This window comes from Globicephala melas, chromosome 9 (assembly GCF_963455315.2).
Source record: "Globicephala melas chromosome 9, mGloMel1.2, whole genome shotgun sequence".
In the NCBI taxonomy this organism is placed as follows: Eukaryota; Metazoa; Chordata; class Mammalia; order Artiodactyla; family Delphinidae; genus Globicephala; species Globicephala melas.
This window is the reverse complement of record NC_083322.1, coordinates 27,803,102-27,823,773: the sequence shown is the minus strand read 5'-3', so window position 1 is coordinate 27,823,773 and position 20,672 is coordinate 27,803,102. Positions and strand designations below refer to the sequence as shown.

Here is a 20,672-nt window from a genome sequence, read left to right as displayed (position 1 = left end):
GGGTCGGTTTCTGTCCTTGACTCACTTTTCTCTTTCTTCCTTGGTCTTAGTACCAGCCAGACCTTGTCTGTTTAACTCTATTCTTTTACTCCTGAAACACTCAGAGTGCTATTCAGAGACGCTGTGTCTGCAGGGAAGGCACACGCCTAAGCGCGCTCAGCGCCATGTGACACGATGGGCTCCTGGAAACGGTTCAGATCCAGACAGCACTGCTGTCCTTCGTGTCCATCCATAACAAAAGGCAGTCTTCTTTTCTTTTGAATTTTTGACAGAGGCGGTTCAGGTAATGAGCAAAACGACTCTTTGAGTGTGTGTCTTGACAGACGGAAAGATGATCTTAACAAGAGAATACGGCAAACACTGTAGAAAAGTCAGACTTGACATTGACAGTATTTTTAACGGAAGTCTGTATAAATATGAGATGCCACAGACAGGGATGAGAGAAGCTTATTTTCACAGAGGGAGGTTGCTAAAACCCAGAATATTCTATTAGCAAAGAAATTGAGAATATAATTATTTGCACGCTGAAATATTTCCACTGAGCAACTACCTATTTTTCACGTTTTTCCTCCTCTTACAATTTACATGCTTGTGGCTGGCTGACAAAGGGAAACATACTAGAATAATGACTAATCAATACTGATAGAGTATTTTATCATTATCCAGGACCTTCACCTTAATATTTCCCCTTTTCCATATAAGAACGCCCATTTCAGAAATGTTAAGTGATTTGCCCAACATGGGTCAGCTTGCAAATTTCAGAGGCAAGATGCAAGTAGAGATCTTTTGCCTCTTTTAATTCTTTCATCGAGACAGCACGACATCTCTGAGTGACATCTGTTAGACTCTAAACATTATAGGAAACATTAGGCCTTTTGGGTTATCTTGGAATATTTCTACCCTAACTGAGGTTCAAATTTCCCTAAAACCTATACTCCTTCCTTTCTTTTTTTCTTAAGTTACATATGACCTAAATGCTGAATCAGAGACTGACTCAAATTTCTATTCTAAAGCACCACCCAGAGATACCTTCATAGGTATATATTTTAACCTGGAAAATGAAGTTAATGTGTAATATTAAGTATAATATACGCACGAACGTATAAACATACCTTACATGGTATTTTACAGTGTACCATCATAAGGAAAACAATAGTTTACAGAATAGAAGTAACTATGGCAACCCACAGGTTCAAATCAGGCTGCCTCCCAGGTGGTGGCAGCAGCTCCCAATGGCCTCAGTAACTTTCCATTAAAATGTGTCTCAAACACATACATTTTGGGGGCACATAAGCTGAATTTTCCACTTAATGTTCTCAATTTAATTTTACCTTTCTGTGTTAATGACTAAAATAATCTGATCATACAGGGCTCTCTGGGTTTGTCTGTTCCACTGCAACCTCCTTACCCTCTTGCATTTCAGAGTGCTGCCTAACACTGGGGGGCCGAGCTTTTGATATCCATTGGTCAGGAGGAATTAAGACAGTGCCCAGAGAGATAAGAGACAGTTTCTACTATTGTACAACAGCCCCTCACTTTGACTATCAAAGGTTAGCCATCTGGTTATTCTCAGGGTCCCCTGCTTGCCCTGGCATCTCACCCAACAGCCACCCCCCCACAAAGTATGCTGAGTGTGGAGGGTTTAGCTTGGGGTAATAGGAAAAGCGACTAAACTCTGTAACATTCCCCTAATTTCCAAGTAAGGCTGAGTTCCATAATGAGGTGAAAGTCTGAAGAGATTCTGAGATTAGGATCGGTCTTATTTTATTGTAGGACGAGAAAAGGCAGCAGTGGGGACTTCAGCAAGTACTTATTCTACACCCACAATATGCAAGGCACTGTGTTAAGGTTTACAGAGGATAATAGGGGAATGAGAAGTAGTTTTTGCTTTTAAAATATGATCTAGTGCAGTAGAAGCAGGCGTGCACGTGTGCGAGTGTGTGTGTGCATACAAGTATACATGATAAAGTTTATAACTACAGGTAAAAGGTTTGTAGTGTTTGCTTGAGTTAACAGAAGTCTTCTTAGAGGAATTTTGTGATATCTGACTGTTTAAAAACTTGAAAAAAGAAACCTTACAGGGAGGATAAACAAGTTGTCTGAGGTAAAGATTATGTAGCGAAGAATACCGGGACTTCAAACGAGGTAGACAGAACATGATGATATTGGAAAAACCCGATACTTGTAATTTATTTTTAATTTGTTAATGAAATGAGAATCACCGAAGGCTTTTGCAAAGGAGTATGGTAAAAGTTAGCCTGTAATTTTGAAGGTGATTGCTAGAGTAATGTGGGGAGGAAAAAGCAGTAGAGAGATGAATAAAGGTAGATAAGCAAGAAAAAATAAAGGCCAGAATTAGGGTAGACACAACGGAAATGCTAAAAGACAAATCTGAGGAGTACTGTAAAGACAGAATATTGACATTGGCAACAAAATGGGGCTAGGAGGTAAAAGGGAAAGATAAATGAAAGACGAATGGCCATTACTGGAAGTGATACTAATACAAATAACAAAGTCATTCATTCATTCATCAAGTATTTACTGAACACTTACTTTGTGCCTGAGTGTTACTTCTTGTCAGGCACTCTGCTAGGAGCTCAGAGAGGTACAGGAGCGGGTTTCATGAGATGATGGATTTAGTTTTAAATGTGGAGAGTTTAAGGCATCAGCAGAAGATTCAAGCTGTCAGTTGTAGACAGAGATCTGTAGCTTAGGAGAAGAGTTGGGTTGGAATTATCTGTATGAAGAGAGGTCATACTTGAAGCTGTGGAAAGTGGCAAGATCACCAACACAGAATTTTTCACTGAAGTAGAAAAAAATTCTCAGAAAGAAGAGAGCAAGTTCAAGAACAGACGTGAGAAAATGCCACACTTGGGGTCTGGAGAAACACGAACTATGAGCAAAGAGACGGCAAAAAAAAAAGAAGGTAATAGAATAAAATAAAAAGAGGAGCGCTGAGATAGCTGCATCAGGGAAAATGAGAAGCATTTACAGAAGCACGGGGACTTGGATATTCCACAGCGTCAACTCTCCCATGAGAGTAAGGAGGGTGGAGCTGGAGAAGGCAATCCATTTCAAGCAGCCTCACCGGCAAGTGCGGAGCTGGGGGCCGAACGGGGGAAATGGTGAGAGGAGTTTGGTGGGGAGGAGAAAGAGAACCATGGAGAGGTAGCTTGACGGGACAATAGTACTTAAGACAATGTAAACTATCCCTTCACATTTTTTTGACCACTCACAAGCCAGGCACTGTTCTAAGTGCTTGATACACACGAATGCGTTTAATCCTTATCACAACTTATGATTTGAGAGAGATACTATCTTATGTCTTTCTTAAAGATGGAGAAATAGACAGAACTCGATGCAGAAACTTGCCCTACCTCATCTAGTTAGCAAGTACTACCACTCTGTTATCTTGTGCGGCTAGATGAAGCTTAGGCTTGTGGGAAGAAAGGAAATATAAAGGGGGGAGATGGAATAACGGGTGAGGCAAGGTACAAAGGGGATGAGATAAAGGGCATCTCCTTTATGGGAGGAGCCCCACCTAGCGAAGGTTCCCTGGAACAAGATGGGGAGGAGAGAGGGAGCAAGGTGGAGAGATTTTTAAGGTCAGAGATGCATCGTTGCGGGGGCCTGCATTAGGTGATATTTTGCTCTTTTGGTAAGACAAGAGGTGAGGTCACTGGCTTAGAGTGCTAAAAGGGGATACTTGTTCCTCAAGTGTGGATTAGGGAAGGGGCTGGGAGGAGACTCTACATAAACCCAGTATTTATCTCGCTTTATCGATGAACACTTGTTCCACAGCGGAAAAGCAAGGATCATTAGGTATACACAAACCTGTCAACAAACCCTACCCAGACATCCACATGCATTACAACAGAAATACAGATGACACTTAAGCTGGGTAGACCCTAATACTAGGTGGTACATAAGAACTAAAAGGCGACTTCTAATCTCATAGATTCTCTCTCTCTCTGTTTCAAGTGGCTTTAATGGCAAAAAGAAACATAAAGTGCAGCCCACCTAAATCACCGGCATATTGATGTACATTTTTCCTTTGTGGGTTTTTTTTTTCCTCTTGCAAGAAGCATTTGCTATTTAAAATCTGTAACTAGGTGATAATAGCATTTTTCTCTCTTCCCAAGTCACCCCTCCACATTTCACTGTGTGTTTGCAAGTAAAAATACCTGTTGCCATGCACATGAGAGGCGCAGAACGCAAAGCTGTAATGAAGCAGGGTTGGGTCAATGACAGCACCGTTTTCTGAATGCTCCATCAGTTCTGTAAGGTAGCAGAGGTGTCTATAACAGCCCCTCACGCCATAACGGGCACAGTACTCATCCAGCACAAAGACCTGGCCAGGGCTAAACCACCCCTGCAAAAGGAAGAACAGAAATATATATATATATTTTTCTCTTTCTGTACCAGGATTTGCTTTTCTGTAGGCACTCTTAGGCATTATAAGCAGAAGCTGCGTTACAGTGTCTTTTGACAATATTTTTAAAATTAGTAGTATGTTTCCTATTGTTTTCTAAAGAGCGAATGTCATCAATTTTGGAACTGATCTGGGCCACTGACAACGTGAAAGCATCCTGTCTTTATTGCCACAGTGAGGCATGGGCAACCTGTTCTCCTCCACTGTCACTCACAATTAGTCAAATTTATTCACAGCATCTAAACTGTCAGTCACAAAGAATGACATTACAAACAACTTCAATCTCTATATGAATCAATTAAAAAGAGAATGGTAAAGCAGACCTGATAACTGAAATTGCCTAGTTTCCAAAAGCATTTTATAAAGTGAACTAAGAGAATTTCAGTAAGTCTAGCAGTGGTAAACATGTACTACTTGGGTATTTAAATATTTGGGATATTGTTCTCATTCTATTGTCTTTCTATGACCAATACAACAAAGTTAATGTTTTACAGCAGTAGTTTCTGGTTCTCTTGAAATGAGATGTTAGGATGGGTGTGTATGCTTGGCTAACAAGAGAGGGCCAGGTTAGGTAGAGCTGGTTTATAAAATATTTCAGAGGATTATATGGATTAATTTAAGATAAAAAAGAGAAAGAAGGGGGAATGGAGAGTTTTCAAAGGGGGCAGCATAATTGTGCAAGAGAAGGAAAAGAACAGTGAGAAATACAGAAAGATGAGACTGCAATAAAAAATAACTAAAAAGGAAGAGGAGAAAAAAGAAAACCAGAATACTACTTACTGTGGTGATAGTATAGGCACTGTACCAGACATACTATGTATATATTTAATATTTAGAACCATCATGCATAGTAGTTACTATGACTCCATGTTACAGATACAGAAACTAAAGTTCAGAGGTAATCAGTGACTTGCTCAAGACGACAGTGCAAATCCGCTGCTGAGCCATGATTTACATCCAGGGTCATCTTGCGCTCAAACACTCTTTCTAATCACACCTACCCTCTAGGTGCAGTTGAAGACACACTGTAGTGTTCTCCTCATACTTCATATGGCACGTGAGGTCATCCACATAATGAAAACGACTTTTGACAGTTCAGGAACTAACCCCACAGAGTGGAATCCCAGAGGAAAGTGTTCTTATTGATGATCAGTCTACGTGTGCTTGTCCACAGAAAGATACATTAGGGTTTTGTGATGCCTTGTTTTACTCTCCATGTAATCGTAAAGTTTGGGCTGGATTGGGTTTAAGCTACACAATTACTTGTTGAATAATAGGTACTTAAAAAAGAGTCTATAAGTGAATTAATGAACCATCAGCATGATCATGGCAATAAATTGTTTAATTTCTTCCTGTCTACTGAAACATCTCTGATGAGCTGACAGCACATCCTGTCTAAAATCTTATTTTAAACAGAGTGTAACTTTACTGCATGCAGCTACCATGCTCAGTAGCCAACAGACTAAGTGGTGATAGAAATAGGGATATTCCAGCTGGAGAAATTCCAGAGGAACTGCCATGAACAAAAATCCTTGGATTTAAAGGTACATACGATTTTTAGGCTATAGTTTAATGCCCACATTCTAAGGAGTCAAGCATTCCTTCTAAATATAAATTATACTTTGTATCCCGAATTTTGGCTGGTTTAAACACAAAGTAGCAGTTTAGCTACTCGATTTAATGCCTTTTTTTTTTAAAGGAAATTCAAATTATCTTTGGAGGGTTAGATGAAACTAAAGCTTTCCTCTGTTACATACAGCCCCTGTCATCGTATTATTTATTGCACTGTTCCTTTTCCCTGTCACTTAGATTGTCTTTCTAGGAACAAAAGAGAGACATGAACAGTATCACCATTAGGTGAGCAGAATTTAAACCTTAAAATGTCTGTACAGGTGTTAGTAAATTCTATCACAGAGGTTTTTTATCTTTAGTAAACCCTTCTATTTTCATTCCACCTTCTCTGGAGGGACTGAGAAACCACAGTTCAGAGTCTGTTCGAGTCCATTCTCCTGTCTATTGAGTGGCACAGCAGTGGTCTTCAAGTGTATAATTTTCAAATTGGGAAGCAATCGATTGGAATCCTTTATCCCTAACTCCAACTATAGTTATTAAATGAGTCAGGGATGATAAAAGGCTGCTTCATAACAAGTATTTCTCACTTTAAAAAATCTTTCACTCTAACCTATAGGGGACGAGATAGACAGATTTGTACTAACCAAGCAAGAATAGGAATCGTTCAGTCTGTGATCCAATGTCTGCCTCTGGAGTATTCTAAAAAGGAAGGCGTGGTCAAGCTTGCAGGGATTCGCAGAAATAAACTCATCCATACCATGTTTCTGAAAACGGTCTGCATCTGTAAATTCAGAAAGGCATGTACATTTATTTTTGTGCTTTAATAACAGGCAAATGCGGTTTTTGAACAACACAAAATGTATGTCTCATGATAACAGATGACTACTTTCCATTACATAAAATATGATGCCACAAATTCAGCATATAACCATAAAATGCAACATTTTTTGGAGCCTAAATAAAAATGACAGGGAAAAATCTGCCAATCATTTGGAATGAAGAAATTCTATTCACATTCAAAGCTACTTCAAATATCCATCACAGGAATCATCTTTTTTCCCCCTAATTTAAGAAAACTTGATGCATTTGAAGTATACATTTACTGAAGGAACTGCCTGGAAAAGAACCCGGGCCTATTTATAAAGAAAACCGACAACGATGGCTAGAAGCCTGCTTTCCAAATGGCAAACTAGGGCAGAAATGAACATACTAGCTTCAGCTGGATCACTTCCAGTCTTTTTTTTGTAGGGAGCTTTTAATGGGACCAACTTTAATGTAGAAATGGCAATGAATGCTCTCAGGCTTCAAGTTTAAGAGACATGAAAAAGGGAGCATCATGTTTGTGCAAATATGCAGACAAAGCACAACGTCCCAAATGGCCCTTCAATCAAAGGCCCAAATTTATTGTTCTTTACAGATTGCATCTTTCAACGCCTATAGACCCTGCGGGTTTATCAAAAGGCAAGCTTTTATGATTGCTTTCATTAATGGTATGTTTTGTCAACGTCTTCAATGTGAGTTATTTACTAAGGAGAGAGAGAGAGAGAGAGCGCCACACACCACCCGAAAGGAGTGCTGGGGTGTTACTACATTAGCTCTCTTAGAGATGTCGCGCATATTGGGCAAGCAATCAGTTATCAAGATAAAAGTGGGCTCTCCTCACAGTGGTAGAGCTGAGGCTCCATTGTTCCTTAAAATTCACGGATAGATCTCATTACTGGTCATCACAAGAAGCAGAGTCCTAAATGTAAGCTAAATGCAGTTTTTAAAAATCTATATGGTCCAACCCTAAAACTGCAAAGGAAAGGAGACAAAAGCTTATTGATTAAACCCAATTATAGAGTCAGGCTTATAATAAAACTCAATATTGATCTGTGGACATGATGCTAACATAATCAGTCACATTTAGATATTTAGCCCAGATCATATTGATCCATGTCAAGTTCAACTTTCAGCCATATTTGTGGACGGAAGAACTATATAATTCAAGCTGAAGGGTCTTCAGAATCACATGTAAAAAGAAAAGATACACAAACTAATTTATATCTCACATCAGTGACAGATATCAAGAGGTGAATGCAGCAAGCAAGCAATGAATGGCCATTCATCAATGATGTAAGGGATACAGTTATGGTCCCTGGAGAAAGTAGCATATGTATTCTTTTGCATTTAGTAATTACTTATCTGAATGATTAAATACATTACATGTTGTAATTAGTGTTAGTTGCATGAACACTAAACTAAACTGCTTTTCCTGAACTGAGAAATGAGATAATCCAACTTCTCCTGTATTTTATTCTTATGCCTGATAGTCTTTTAATATAAAGTTAAGTATATGATAATGTGAAATAATATCAAATGTGGAGGAAGAATATTGAAAAATGCAAGGCATACATATTATAAAATCAGAAGATTTTGTATTTTAAAGAATTTATCTTAGAATCTTCATCTCTTCATTTGAGTAGAAAAATCTTTTAGTATCACCTTTATGAAATTAAATTACTAGTTTTATAAAACATCTGCTGAATTTTATTCATTATTTCTTTCACCAAAGAAGGTCATAACAAGAAGTTAAAAATAACACCCATTAATGGTTTATGTGTTGAGAAAAGGATATGTAATAAACTTCAGAGAAAAAAATCCATAATTCTCCTTTTACTATAAAGGTTTGTAGAAAAAGATTCTTATTTTAAAATAATGGGTATACAGTCTTTAAATAAGATACACAAGTTTCTGAAAAAAACTGAGTCTATAGTTCATTCCCATAATTAAATCATATTTTCAAAAATAAGGGTACTTTATGAATTATCTTCCTTATGAAATATAACTCAAAACCATATATTATTTAATGTGAGAAACCTTTCCAAATCACACACATAAAAGGAAAAGTACTTTTCTAGCAAACAGTATTACTGATAAAAATAATATTTATGATAGCAATTTAAGTCACAAACATAGAATGTACATTGACGGTGAAAAAACATACAGGCAAACAAACCTACTAAAATTTTTATTAAAAACAGCAACAACAACCTACAATTTCTTCAGGGCTGTAAATTCTATGAAAGTGAAATGTACTTTCTATGCCATCTGATCAGCACAATTCAAAATATTTTATGTAAATAAACTTCACCATGCACTATTTTACCATTAGTTTCCATGAATTTATGAATAAAAATAAATTAGAAAGGCAATAAATTAGAAAGGTTTCCCTGTGTGGGAAACCTTTCATTTTAAAATCCTCTCATGAACTAAAGTAAAATAGGAAAATAATTATCATTAAAATAGCTAGTGTCTTATTTTTATAAAATAATATTTTCATAAAGTTTTCTCTTGGCATAACATGTCTTTATTAACTGTGAGGGTAACACAGAGTTATCATCTGGGTCAAATGGAAAACATGCTTTCAATCAATTACATAACCAAATCCAAGGCTTGGAGACTTGCTTTAAAACTGAGTTATACTCGATCATCTTCAATTCATGTTCACCATAACACAGAATTATGGTGATGAGTCTTAAATGGAAAATTATTCATGGCACTAATCAAATGTTCAATGACAACTTAGCTCAGTTCAGTTTGTCTTCTGAAACAATATAAGGAAATCATCGAAAGAAACCAACAAGATAAGAGCTAAAACAATGTACTGTAAAACTGTCATATACTGTGATGATTAACCTGCGGACTAAGTACAGATGTTGGACATGATAAATGAGGGTACTGGTGGAGAGTTTCTATGGTAACAGTTGGATACATGCTCCAGCATCTTCAGGTAGTACTCTCACCAGGTGTGGTAAAAGTGGGTGGAATAAAACCCAAATTGAGAAGGATTACTATTGGCTATAGATTTAAGAAATTATAGAGGCTTTATTCAAATGGGACCTGAAAATTTAAGTTTTTCATTAGGGTAATAGCTATTGGAAGTCAAGAGAAAAGAATAATTAGCAGGTTCACAGTATCAATTTAAACAGTTAACAACGACTTGAAAATAGCTAGCATAGAAAACCATGTGAGGTCTACTAGCAAGCTGGCAGGCCCCACTGTGGTGGGAGGGCTATTTGGTGGGCATTGACCACAGCCAGCTCCTATGTGCTCAGGAACCCAAATCCCAGGAAGGGTACCTAAGTCAGAAATCAGAATGTGAGAAGGGTAAAAATTAACTGAAATGTTTCTCTTTCCTTTGCAACTAATTCTAAGGATGCTACATGTTTTTCTTTTTCTTTTCTTACCTTTCCTTTTCTTTCCTTCCCTTCCCTTCCCTCCCCTTCCTTTCTTTCTTTCTTTCTTTCTTTTTTTTCTTGCTGTTCCTGGTGGTGTGAGAGATTAGGGATATAAAAGGGAAAGGGGAAGAAAAAGAGAGTTGGAGGAAGGGGCAAGAACAGCACGGCACCGTAGAAGAGGAGGCCATTTATCAGTCTTCTGAGACCACTCAGGTGTTTGGTCCCAGGCCTGGGACTCCAGTACCAAAAGGACTAAGAAGACGGTGCTGCTAGCTAAGAGCCTGTCTTCTCTGCAAAACCTTGAGCTCAACTAAGCAGCAAATGAACCTTTGAAATACAATAACTTGTTTTAAAATTATCCTATGTTCAGGAGTTTGCCTGTAACTGCATTTACCACTACCCACCCCAATTAGAATTTCCTTTTAGCACCAACTCTCACTGAGCTTGAAAATTTACAGCAAGTTAAAAGTGGCACAGAGAAGTACCACTTCTCTTTTTAGAGCACCCATATAGACTTCAATAGGAAAAGTTTAAATGTTTTAAAATTTTATGTAGATTATCTTGTTGGTATGTTCACGTACATATGGTTTATGCTGAAGACCTAACAATAAAGGTTGGTACATATATTCATGAGGGGTCTGTTCATGCCTCTATTATTGACCCAAATAATTTCTTAGCTTGTTTTCGTTAATTGATTAAAAATGAATGTATGGATTTACACATCTTACTTTCTGCAGCAAATAACAAATAAATAATACTTATATATGATGACAATCTTAATCAACACATACAGACCTATAATCATAGGCAAAGTACACATATTCAACATTTATTTGAAATAATATATTCAATATAAAGTAGGATATATTTTACTGATGAAGGGTGAAATTTAACTTATTAGATCAATCAGGAGAATTAACTTATAAAGTTAAATAAGTTTACAGTCTGATTTAAGAATTTTTTAAAAGTTTGGCTAAAATTGAAAAGAAGGTAAGTACTCTGGTTCATTTTTGACATTGATTTATTATTGAAAGTCAACTAGTACTGTGTTGTATTGTATTATGTAACATACACATTATATGTGTGAGAGGAAAATGAAAAAAAGAAAAAGGTGCTTGCATAGTATTTTGTTTGGGGACAGCAAAGAAGGACAGTTTAAACAACGTCATCCATCTGGCAAGAGGCAGACTGAAGCAGAAAAACTCAACAGTACTCCCCCAACCTCACTCCAATTTACCCTTTTCCTTAGAATTTCTGTAGACCTTGAAAGTCAAAGAAATATGGATGTAGAATAGATACACTTACTGGATAAATCTATAAATACACACCATTATATATACTTTTTAAAAGATAATAAGGTTGTATCCTAATAAGTTAGATTTCATAAATTTATTATTTTGATCTGACTATCCCTAACCATTTGGTATGCTCGGATTTAAAAATGAGCTTTTCTTTTTAAAGTTATAACATAGATTGTAGAAATTCAGGCAAGAGAGGCAATGAATTAGCAACCAATCCCTCCAATTAAACGCATCCACTGTAAATATTTTAGGTATCATTCTACATATATTTAAAAATCTTTTTTAATAGAGTGAAAAGAGCATCACATATATAATTTAGCATTTTTCTACTAAACATTACAGAGAATTTTTTGCATGCTGTTGTTAACACCTTCATAGCCGTTTCCTTTATGCCCACATGAATGATAGATATGAGTTTGTTTCTACTTTCCTGTTGTGGCAAAAATAAACATTTCTGTTTCATAAATGGTAAAGTTAATGTAAATATTCCAGGTTTGCCTAGAAAGCAGTATCATGATACCATAAACAAGATCATGATATTACTTTAAAAAATCTTATCATTATATGACAAATCCACAGCCAACATCATACTCAATGGTGAAAACCTGAAACCATTTCCTCTAAAATCACAAACAAGACAAGGATGCCCACTCTCACCACTATTATTCAACATAGTTTTGGAAGTTTTAGCCACAGCAATCAGAGAAGAAAAAGAAATAAAAGGAATCCAAATCAGAAAAGAAGAAGTAAAACTGTCACTGTTTGCAGATGACATGATACTATACATAAAGAATCCTAAAGATGCTACCAGAAAACTAGTAGAGCTAATCAATGAATATGGTAAAGTAGTGGGATACAAAATTCCTGCACAGAAATATCTTCCATTCCTATATACTAATGATGAAAAATCTGAAAGAGAAATTAAGGAGAAACTCCCATTTACCACTGCAGCAAAAAGAATAAAACTAGGAATAAAACTAGGTTTATTCCTACCTAAGGAGTAAACCTAGGAATAAACCTACTTAAGGAGACAAAAGACCTGTATGCAGAAAACTATAAGACACTGATGAAAGAAATTAAAGACAATACAAACAGATGGAGAGATACACCATGCTATTGGATTGGAAGAATCGACACTGTGAAAATGACTATACTACCCAAAGCAATCTACAGAGTCAATGCAATCCCTATCAAACTACCAATGGCATTTTCCACATAACGAGAAGAAAAAATTTCACAATTTGTATGGAAACACAAAAGACCCCGAATAGCCAAAGCAATCTTGAGTAAGAAAAATGGAGCTGGAGGAATCAGGCTCCCTGACTTCAGATATACTACAAAGCTACAGTCATCAAGACAGTATGGTACTGGCACAAAAACAGAAATATAGCTCAATGGAACAGGATAGAAAGCCCAGAGATAAACCCACGCACAACTGGTCACCTTATCTTTGATAAAGGAGGCGACAATGGAGAAAAGACAGCCTCTTCAATAAGTGGTGCTGGGAAAACTGGACAGCTACATGTAAAAGAATGAAATTAGAACACTCTTTAACACCATATACAAAAATAAACTCAAAATGGATTAAAGACGTAAATGTAAGGCCAGACACTATAAAACTCTTAGAGGAAAACACAGGCAGAACACTCTATGACATAAATCACAGCAAGATCCTTTTTGACCCACCTCCTAGAGAAATGGAAATAAAAACAAAAATAAGCAAATGGGACCTAATGAAACTTAAAAGCTTTTGCACAGCAAAGGAAACCATAAACAAGATGAAAAGACGACTCTCCAAATGGGGGAAAATATTTGCAAATGAAGCAACTGACAAAGGATTAATCTCCAAAATATACAAACAACCCAATCCAAAAATGGACAGAAGACCTAAACAGACATTTCTCCAAAGAAGATATACAGATTGCCAACAAACACATGAAAGGATGCTCAATATCACTAATCATCAGAGAAATGCAAAGCAAAACTACAATGAGGTATCACCTCACACTGGTCAGAATGGCCATCATCAAAAAATCTACAAACAATAAATGCTGGAGAGGTTGTGGAGAAAAGGGAAACCTTTTGCACTGTTGATGGGAATGTAAACTGATACAGCCACTATGGAGAACGGTATGGAGGTTCCTGAAAAAGTAGAACTACCATACGACCCAGCAATCCCACTACTGGGCATATACCCTGAGAAAACCATAATTCAAAAAGAGTCATGTACCACACTGTTCATTGCAGCTCTATTTACAATAGCCAGGACATGGCAGCAACCTAAGTGTCCACTGACAGATGAGTGGATAAAGAAGATGTGGCACATATATACAATGGAATATTACTCAGCCATAAAAAGCAACAAAACTGAGTTATTTGTGGTGAGGTGAATGGACCTAGAGTCTGTCATACAGAGTGGAGTAAGTCAGAAAGAGAAAAACGAATGCTGTATGCTAGCACATATATATGGAATCTAAAAAAAAAAAAGGTTTTGATGAACCTAGGGGCAGGACAGTAATAAAAACACAGACATAGAGAATGGACTTGAGGCCACAGGGAGGGGGAAGGGTAAGCTGGGACGAAGTGAGAGAGTGGTATGGACATATATACACTACCAAACGTAAAATAGATAGCTAGTGGGAAGCAGCCGCATAGCACAGGGAGATCAGCTCGGTGCTTTGTGACCACCTAGAGGGGTGGGATAGGGAGGCTGGGAGGGAGACGCAAGAGGGAGGGGATATGGGGATATATGTATACATATAGCTGATTCACTCTGTTATACAGCAGAAACTAACACAACATTGTAAAGCAGTTATACTCTAATAAAGATGTTACAAAAAATCCCATCATTACAAAAAATTTAATGTAGTGAAGCAAAAAAGTATCATAAAAATACTTACCCTTACCAGCTATATAGGTCAGCAAAGAAATGAAAAACATATTTAAACATTTAAATAAATGTTTAGAAACGTTTATTTCGAGTCATTTTAATTTCATGTTATTTTCTCAGTTTCCACTAATGACTCTAAAAGTTGTTCTTCCGAGAGATGATCAAGAAAGAGAAAAAGAAATAATACAGAAGCCAAGGAAGGGAGGAAAATACTAAAGGGAAAACTACTCTCTGGGGCAGTCAAGTCGCATCTCTGATGAAGGTCATGGTCAGTAGCTCATTTGGATGAGATAGAAACAGATTTTTCTTTCTTCTTTCCTTTTCTTTCTTTCTCTCTCTTTTTTTTTTTTTTTCTTTTTTAAAGAAAGGTAAAACAGCATGGTCTGCTCTGACAGAAAACTTTACTAAGAGCCTGGAATACAAGAAAGCTCTTAACGCGACTGGAACAGTTTGGCTTTTTAGAACAAATTTAGCTTTTTTAAAACAAGTTTAGCAAGGGGCTAGAAAATTCAGTTCCACTTAGCCTGATCAACACTGCCTTGACAACACATTGTTATCTAATAGAAAGGTTTTGCTAGAAAGAAATTATACGGCTATCCGAATAAACTGATTATTAGATCCTTGACTCAGTAATTCTGTATCATGTAGTCATGATATCAATGTTCTAGACCAGTGGTTCCTGTCCACTTTTCTTGCCATTGTGTGTAAGATGGTTGATATCCTTTATGATACCAGCACACTCCTTGGGTATTCCTTGCACACAAGATGTAAAGAAAAAATACTGGAACACAAGTGAATGAGGGAAACATTTTCACAAAAATAATTTTCAAGTCACCGTAACTCGGCAGTTCTCAAATGGGGGTAAACCTTCTCCACCTTTTCCCGTGTCCCCTGGAACATTTGACAATGTCTAGAGATATTTTTGGTCGTTAGACCTGGGCGGGGGGGGGGGGGCGGGCAGTGCGATCAGGTGCTACAGGAAGCTAGTGGGTAGGAGACAGGGATGATGCTAAACATCCTATAATACACAGGACAGCCCTCCCCGCAACCCCTGAAACAAAGAATTATCTGGCCCAAAAGGATAGTCTTGCTGAGATTGAGAAACACTGCTCTAACGAAGAAAACAATCACTCTGCTTCTGATTAAGACAGTGTCATTAAAAACAGATTAAACTTCCTACCTGAAACAACTAAAAATTCATGTAAAAATATTTTTTAAAATGTTCTCAAAATTTTGGACATCGTGCAACATAGGAGAGTGATTCCTAAGAGGTGGGGAAACAAATGAGATGAGCCTTTTAGTTGCCCCAGGTTAATGCCAGGAGAAACTTTCAAAGCTGTGGCTCAGGGAAGGAGAACCCAGGGAGAGCCAGTGGTCTCCCTGAGTTGAAAAGATGGAGTTGACAGTTCAGGAAGGCCAAGGCTGCTGGAGTTTGCAGGAAAGACTACTGTTCCCTCTCGCTGCCCCATTTTGTATTCAAATGAATACTGACCACCTCACGCAAGGGAGGCAACAATATGAGGATGGGGAAAGAACCACCCTAAAGGATTAGACGGGCCAATGCCCCAGATTCACACAGAGCCTGGAGCAGTGCTTGTTCCCAACAGCCAGAAAATAAAACCTCAAATTTCATTGGTCAGCAGTTGGGGTCTTTAAGAATAGTCTTGGTCCAGAACTGGGGACAATTAACCAAAACCACACCAAGGCTGGGCTTCCCTTGTGGCGCAGTGGTTGAGAGTCAGGCGGCACGGGTTCGTGCCCCGGTCCGGGAAGATCCTACATGCCGTAGAGTGGCTGGGCCCGTAAGTCATGGCCGCTGAGCCTGCGCGTCCGGAGCCTGTGCTCCGCAACGGGAGAGGCCACAACAGTGAGAGGCCCGCGTACCGGGGGGGGAAAAAAAAAAAAAAAAAAAAACCTACACCAAGGCACATTATAATCAAATTGCTCAAAACCAGTGATTAAGAGAAAATCTTTAAAGCAGCTTAAGAAAAAAACCACATTATATACAGAGGAAGAAACAAAAATGATAGCACATTTCTCATCAGGAGAAAAAAAAGCAAGTTAGCAGAGAGTGGAGCAAAGTCTTTAAAGTACTGAAAAGAAGCATTTTTCCAAGTGAAGGTAAAATAATGACATTTTCATATAGAAAAAAGCTGAAAGCACTACAGAAAAGTCAAAGGAAGTCCTTTCAGAAGTGAACTATCTCTATAAGAGAATACAGAGTGCTAGGAATGGTAACTACACGGTTGAGTATACAACATTTGCTCTTATTATTTAAATTTCTTTAAAAGGTAATTGACTGTTTAAGGCATAATAATAATATCAATGTATTGTGGGGTTTACAACATTTGTAGAAGTAAAATGTATGACCAGAAGTGTGCAGGGGCCAGGAAGGGAGATATGGAAGTATACAATTGTGAGATGCCTATACTACGTATGAAGCACCAGCATCACTTGAAGATGGATCGGGATAAGTTTAAAGGTGTACACTTCGAAGCCTAAAGCATGCAGGAATCTGGAGTTGAGCTCATATTCCATCTTTATTTGGCCTAAAGTACCTTTGTTTAAGATGTCTAAATGTAATACTATCGGGTGTCTAAAAAAGAACAGAAAATAGTTATTTGCTGCATGAAAAGTATGAGAAGAGAGAAGAAAATAATGAATGTCAAAATGCTGCTCCCTGGAGAAGAATCTTGAGAGTAGAAGGGTGTTGAATGAAAAGTTCCAATTTGAGCTTACAGTTAAAGACAAACTGATTTATTATATTACAGAAGGAACCAGAGAAGTTTTAAAAAGGAGTATAACAAGTGAAAACATTTGGTTTAATGATTATTAAAGCTACATTTGAAAATGTTTCTATCATTATTACATAATTTGTTATTAATTACTTGTAAATTAAAATGAAAAATTTAGTTCTTAATGATTTACATTAGCATTGAGAAAATGGCATGAATATAAAGGTATCTAGAAAAAGAAAGTTGCCTTGATGACTTTTTTTTTCCGACCTACAACAGAAAGTAGGCCTATTATCCTTTTGGTTTGTTAGGAACAACTCTAGAAAGTTATGGTCCATCATTTTGGTATTCTGGAATCTTAATGCCAGTTTGATTTTGCAATACTTTTCCCATTTCAATAGAACACGTAAGTTAAAATTACAGTAAGTTAAAATCAATTTTCTTTTATGCTCTTGAGATTCCCAGAGACATCCCAGTGCTTGGCAAATTCATGACTGGAAATCATAGGCACCATTTATTCCAGGTTTGTCTGAAAAATTAGATAACTGATTCTATGACTACTAAAATGAACTATTCTTATTCAATTAGGAATCAGTTAATGATGTAAACTATAATACTGAACAAATTTGACTCAGGCAATTTTATATCTTATTAAGGTTATTAATTGATAATCAAATTATTTTTCAACAAAACTTACAAAGTTGAGCATCTGCATGGAGAGTTCCTCCTTTAGGATTCAGCTTCTGGGCCTGAACTGCAGGAATGGGTTTGTACGATTGACCTGTGGCCCTATACATGGCCTGAACCCACAATATTCTATCCTGTTCATCCTCACTTGCAAATATTACAGTGTCTCCTTCTTTAACAGCATTGAAGAACATCTGACCACCCTGAAGGCCTGTGGAGGAAAAACAAAGACATTGTTTAAAATGCACACAATTGGCAGATTTTGAGCTCAATGCCTTGAATCATTTTCAGTTGAGGATCAAATCCAGAATCCAAGAATTGAAGGAAAACAATAAGGCGACGCTACACACTTCCATATCACTTTGGAAATTAAAATTAGCTTAGGGAACCGTTCGTAACAAAGCAGCATTCTGCAAGACATACAAACCTACCCCAAAGGAATGTACAGCAAAGTCTGATATTCCATGCCGGGGAAGAACGTCATTATCTGCCGGCACATTCCTCATTCTATATGCAGGAGATATATATGACCAGTTTAGCAGTAAAAAAAATACAGCCAAGACAAAAATGATACTTACGTTGCAAGGAATTTTACTTTTGCAAAATTCTTTCACAGAGAAGATATTTTGCATTTTAAGTGATGGATCGGTGAATGGGATCACTGACTTCTATTTTTAATCTATAATAATTTCTTAATCTATTCATTAGTATCTCTATATTTCTTAACCTCACTTTATTAATTTCATTAATCTCCATATATTCATTCATTCATTCATTCACTTATTCATTCACTCACTCATCTCAAGCACTGAGTGTCCAGTACTATACACAGCATTAATATATTAGGAGGGAGGGAGAGAAGTACAAGAATGTGATGCTGGGGAGAAAATTAGTAGTATATAATATACAGTTATTCATTAGCTATTTCTTTCCCTGTTTCTGTCTCTTGTACCTTTTGCTTTTCAGTAAAGAAGTTTCTGAAAGCACTGCTGATATTTCTCATATAATTTCCCCGTTACAGTAACTTTCACATGTTTCATCCTTGTACTGAGATAACAGAGATAATGAGTTATGGCTAAAACTAAGTAGCCTCATAAAGATATAATTCAAATCCTATCAAATCTTGTCTAGGTATATAAATGGAAAATGTACCATTCACTGAATGGAGTTTGAAATGGAGAATAGACACAGGATATTTATGACAATTTCATGAATACATGAGAGGCAGGGAAAGTGATTCAACTAAGAATTACCTGGGTGGGGATCTGTGTAATCCACAGTGTATCCTTCAAGCTGCATTAATTCTTGTGGTTCAGACTTTTTTTCTCTATAACTGCACATAGCAAAGGTGTATTGGCTAACCTGCATGAGAAAGAAAGTTTACATATTGGTTACATTAATTTTTTTTTTTTTTGCGGCACGCGGGCCTCTCACTGCTGTGGCCTCTCCCGTTGCGGAGCACAGGCTCCGGACGCGCAGGCTCAGCGGCCACGGCTCACGGGCCCAGCCTCTCCGTGGCGTGTGGCATCTTCCCGGACTGGGGCACGAACCCGTATCCCCTGCATCGGCAGGCGGACTCTCAACCACTGTGCCACCAGGGAAGCCCCTACATTAAATTTATCTTCTAGTTTTTTTTTTATCAGAAGACTCTTTGACCAAAAAAACCCCCAAACATATGATCTGCATATAAATTATTAAATGTTCACATTTTTTAAACCTTGCTCAGAGATTAAGCATCTTTCATTTATCAGCTTGCAGTTAGGCCTTTCATGCCTATGACCCAGCATTTCACAGTTTGATGACCTGCTGGCCAAGATTCCATGAGCTATTTGTTAACAGAAGAGCCATAAAAAAAAATAGTTGTGTTAAAAATAAGTTTGGGACCATAAAACTTCTAGAGGGAGACATAAGCAGAACACTCTGACATAAACTGCAGCGATATTTTTTTTGATCTGTTTCCTAAAGCAGAGGAAATAAAAGCAAAAATAAACAAATGGGCCTTAATTAAACATAAGCTTTTGCACAGCAAAGGAAACCATCTACAAAATGAAAAGAACCTACTGAATAGGAGAAAATATTTGCAAATGATATGACCGATAAGGGATTAATATCCAACATAAAAACAGCTCATACAACTCCATATCAAGAAAACCAAACCGCCTGATTAAAAAAGTGGGGAGAACACTTGAACAGAAAAGAACACTTGAATTTTTCCAAAGAGGACATGCAGAGAGCCAACAGGCACGTGACAAGATGCTCAACATCGTTAATCATTAGGGAACTGCAAATCAAAACCTCAGTGAGGTATCACTTCACACCTGTCAGAATGGCTATCTTCAAAAAGACCACAAACAAAAATGTTGGAGAGGATGCGGAGAAAATGGAACCCTTGTGCACTGGTGGTGGGAATGTAAATTGGTGCAGCCACTGTGGAGAACAGTATGGAGGTTCCTCAAAAAACTAAAAATAGAACAACCATATGACCCAGCAATCCCACTCCTGGGTATATATCTGAAAAAAAAAACCCCACACACAAAAACCCACTAATTCAAAAAGATACATGCACCCCAATGCTCCTAGCAGCATTATTCACAATTGTCAAGGTATGGAAGCAACCTAAGGGTCCAGAAAGAGATGAACAGACAAAGAAGATGTGGTTTATATACACAATAGAATACTACTCAGCCATAAAAAAGAATGAAAATTTGCCATTTGCAGCAATATGGATGGACTTGGAGGGCATTATGCTAAGTGAAATAAGGCAGAGAAAGACAAACACTGTATGATATAATTTACAGGTGGAATCTAAAAAATACAACAAACTAATGAATATAA

General features: G+C 37.4%; 1 protein-coding gene across 3 annotated transcripts in view; it reads right to left on the bottom strand.

Moving 5' to 3' along the window:
- CADPS2 (calcium dependent secretion activator 2) overlaps window positions 1-20,672 on the bottom strand; it is a 483,312-nt gene that overhangs the window by 155,805 nt on the left and 306,835 nt on the right. For all 3 annotated transcript variants that reach the window (XM_070046319.1, XM_060305373.2, XM_060305374.2), the window contains exons 10-13: window positions 19,091-19,199; window positions 17,848-18,048; window positions 6,649-6,785; window positions 4,185-4,372 (exon numbers count right to left, since the gene is read on the bottom strand). In XM_070046319.1, the coding sequence (XP_069902420.1) occupies window positions 4,185-4,372; window positions 6,649-6,785; window positions 17,848-18,048; window positions 19,091-19,199 (635 nt within the window). The remainder of the gene's footprint in view (window positions 1-4,184; window positions 4,373-6,648; window positions 6,786-17,847; window positions 18,049-19,090; window positions 19,200-20,672) is intronic.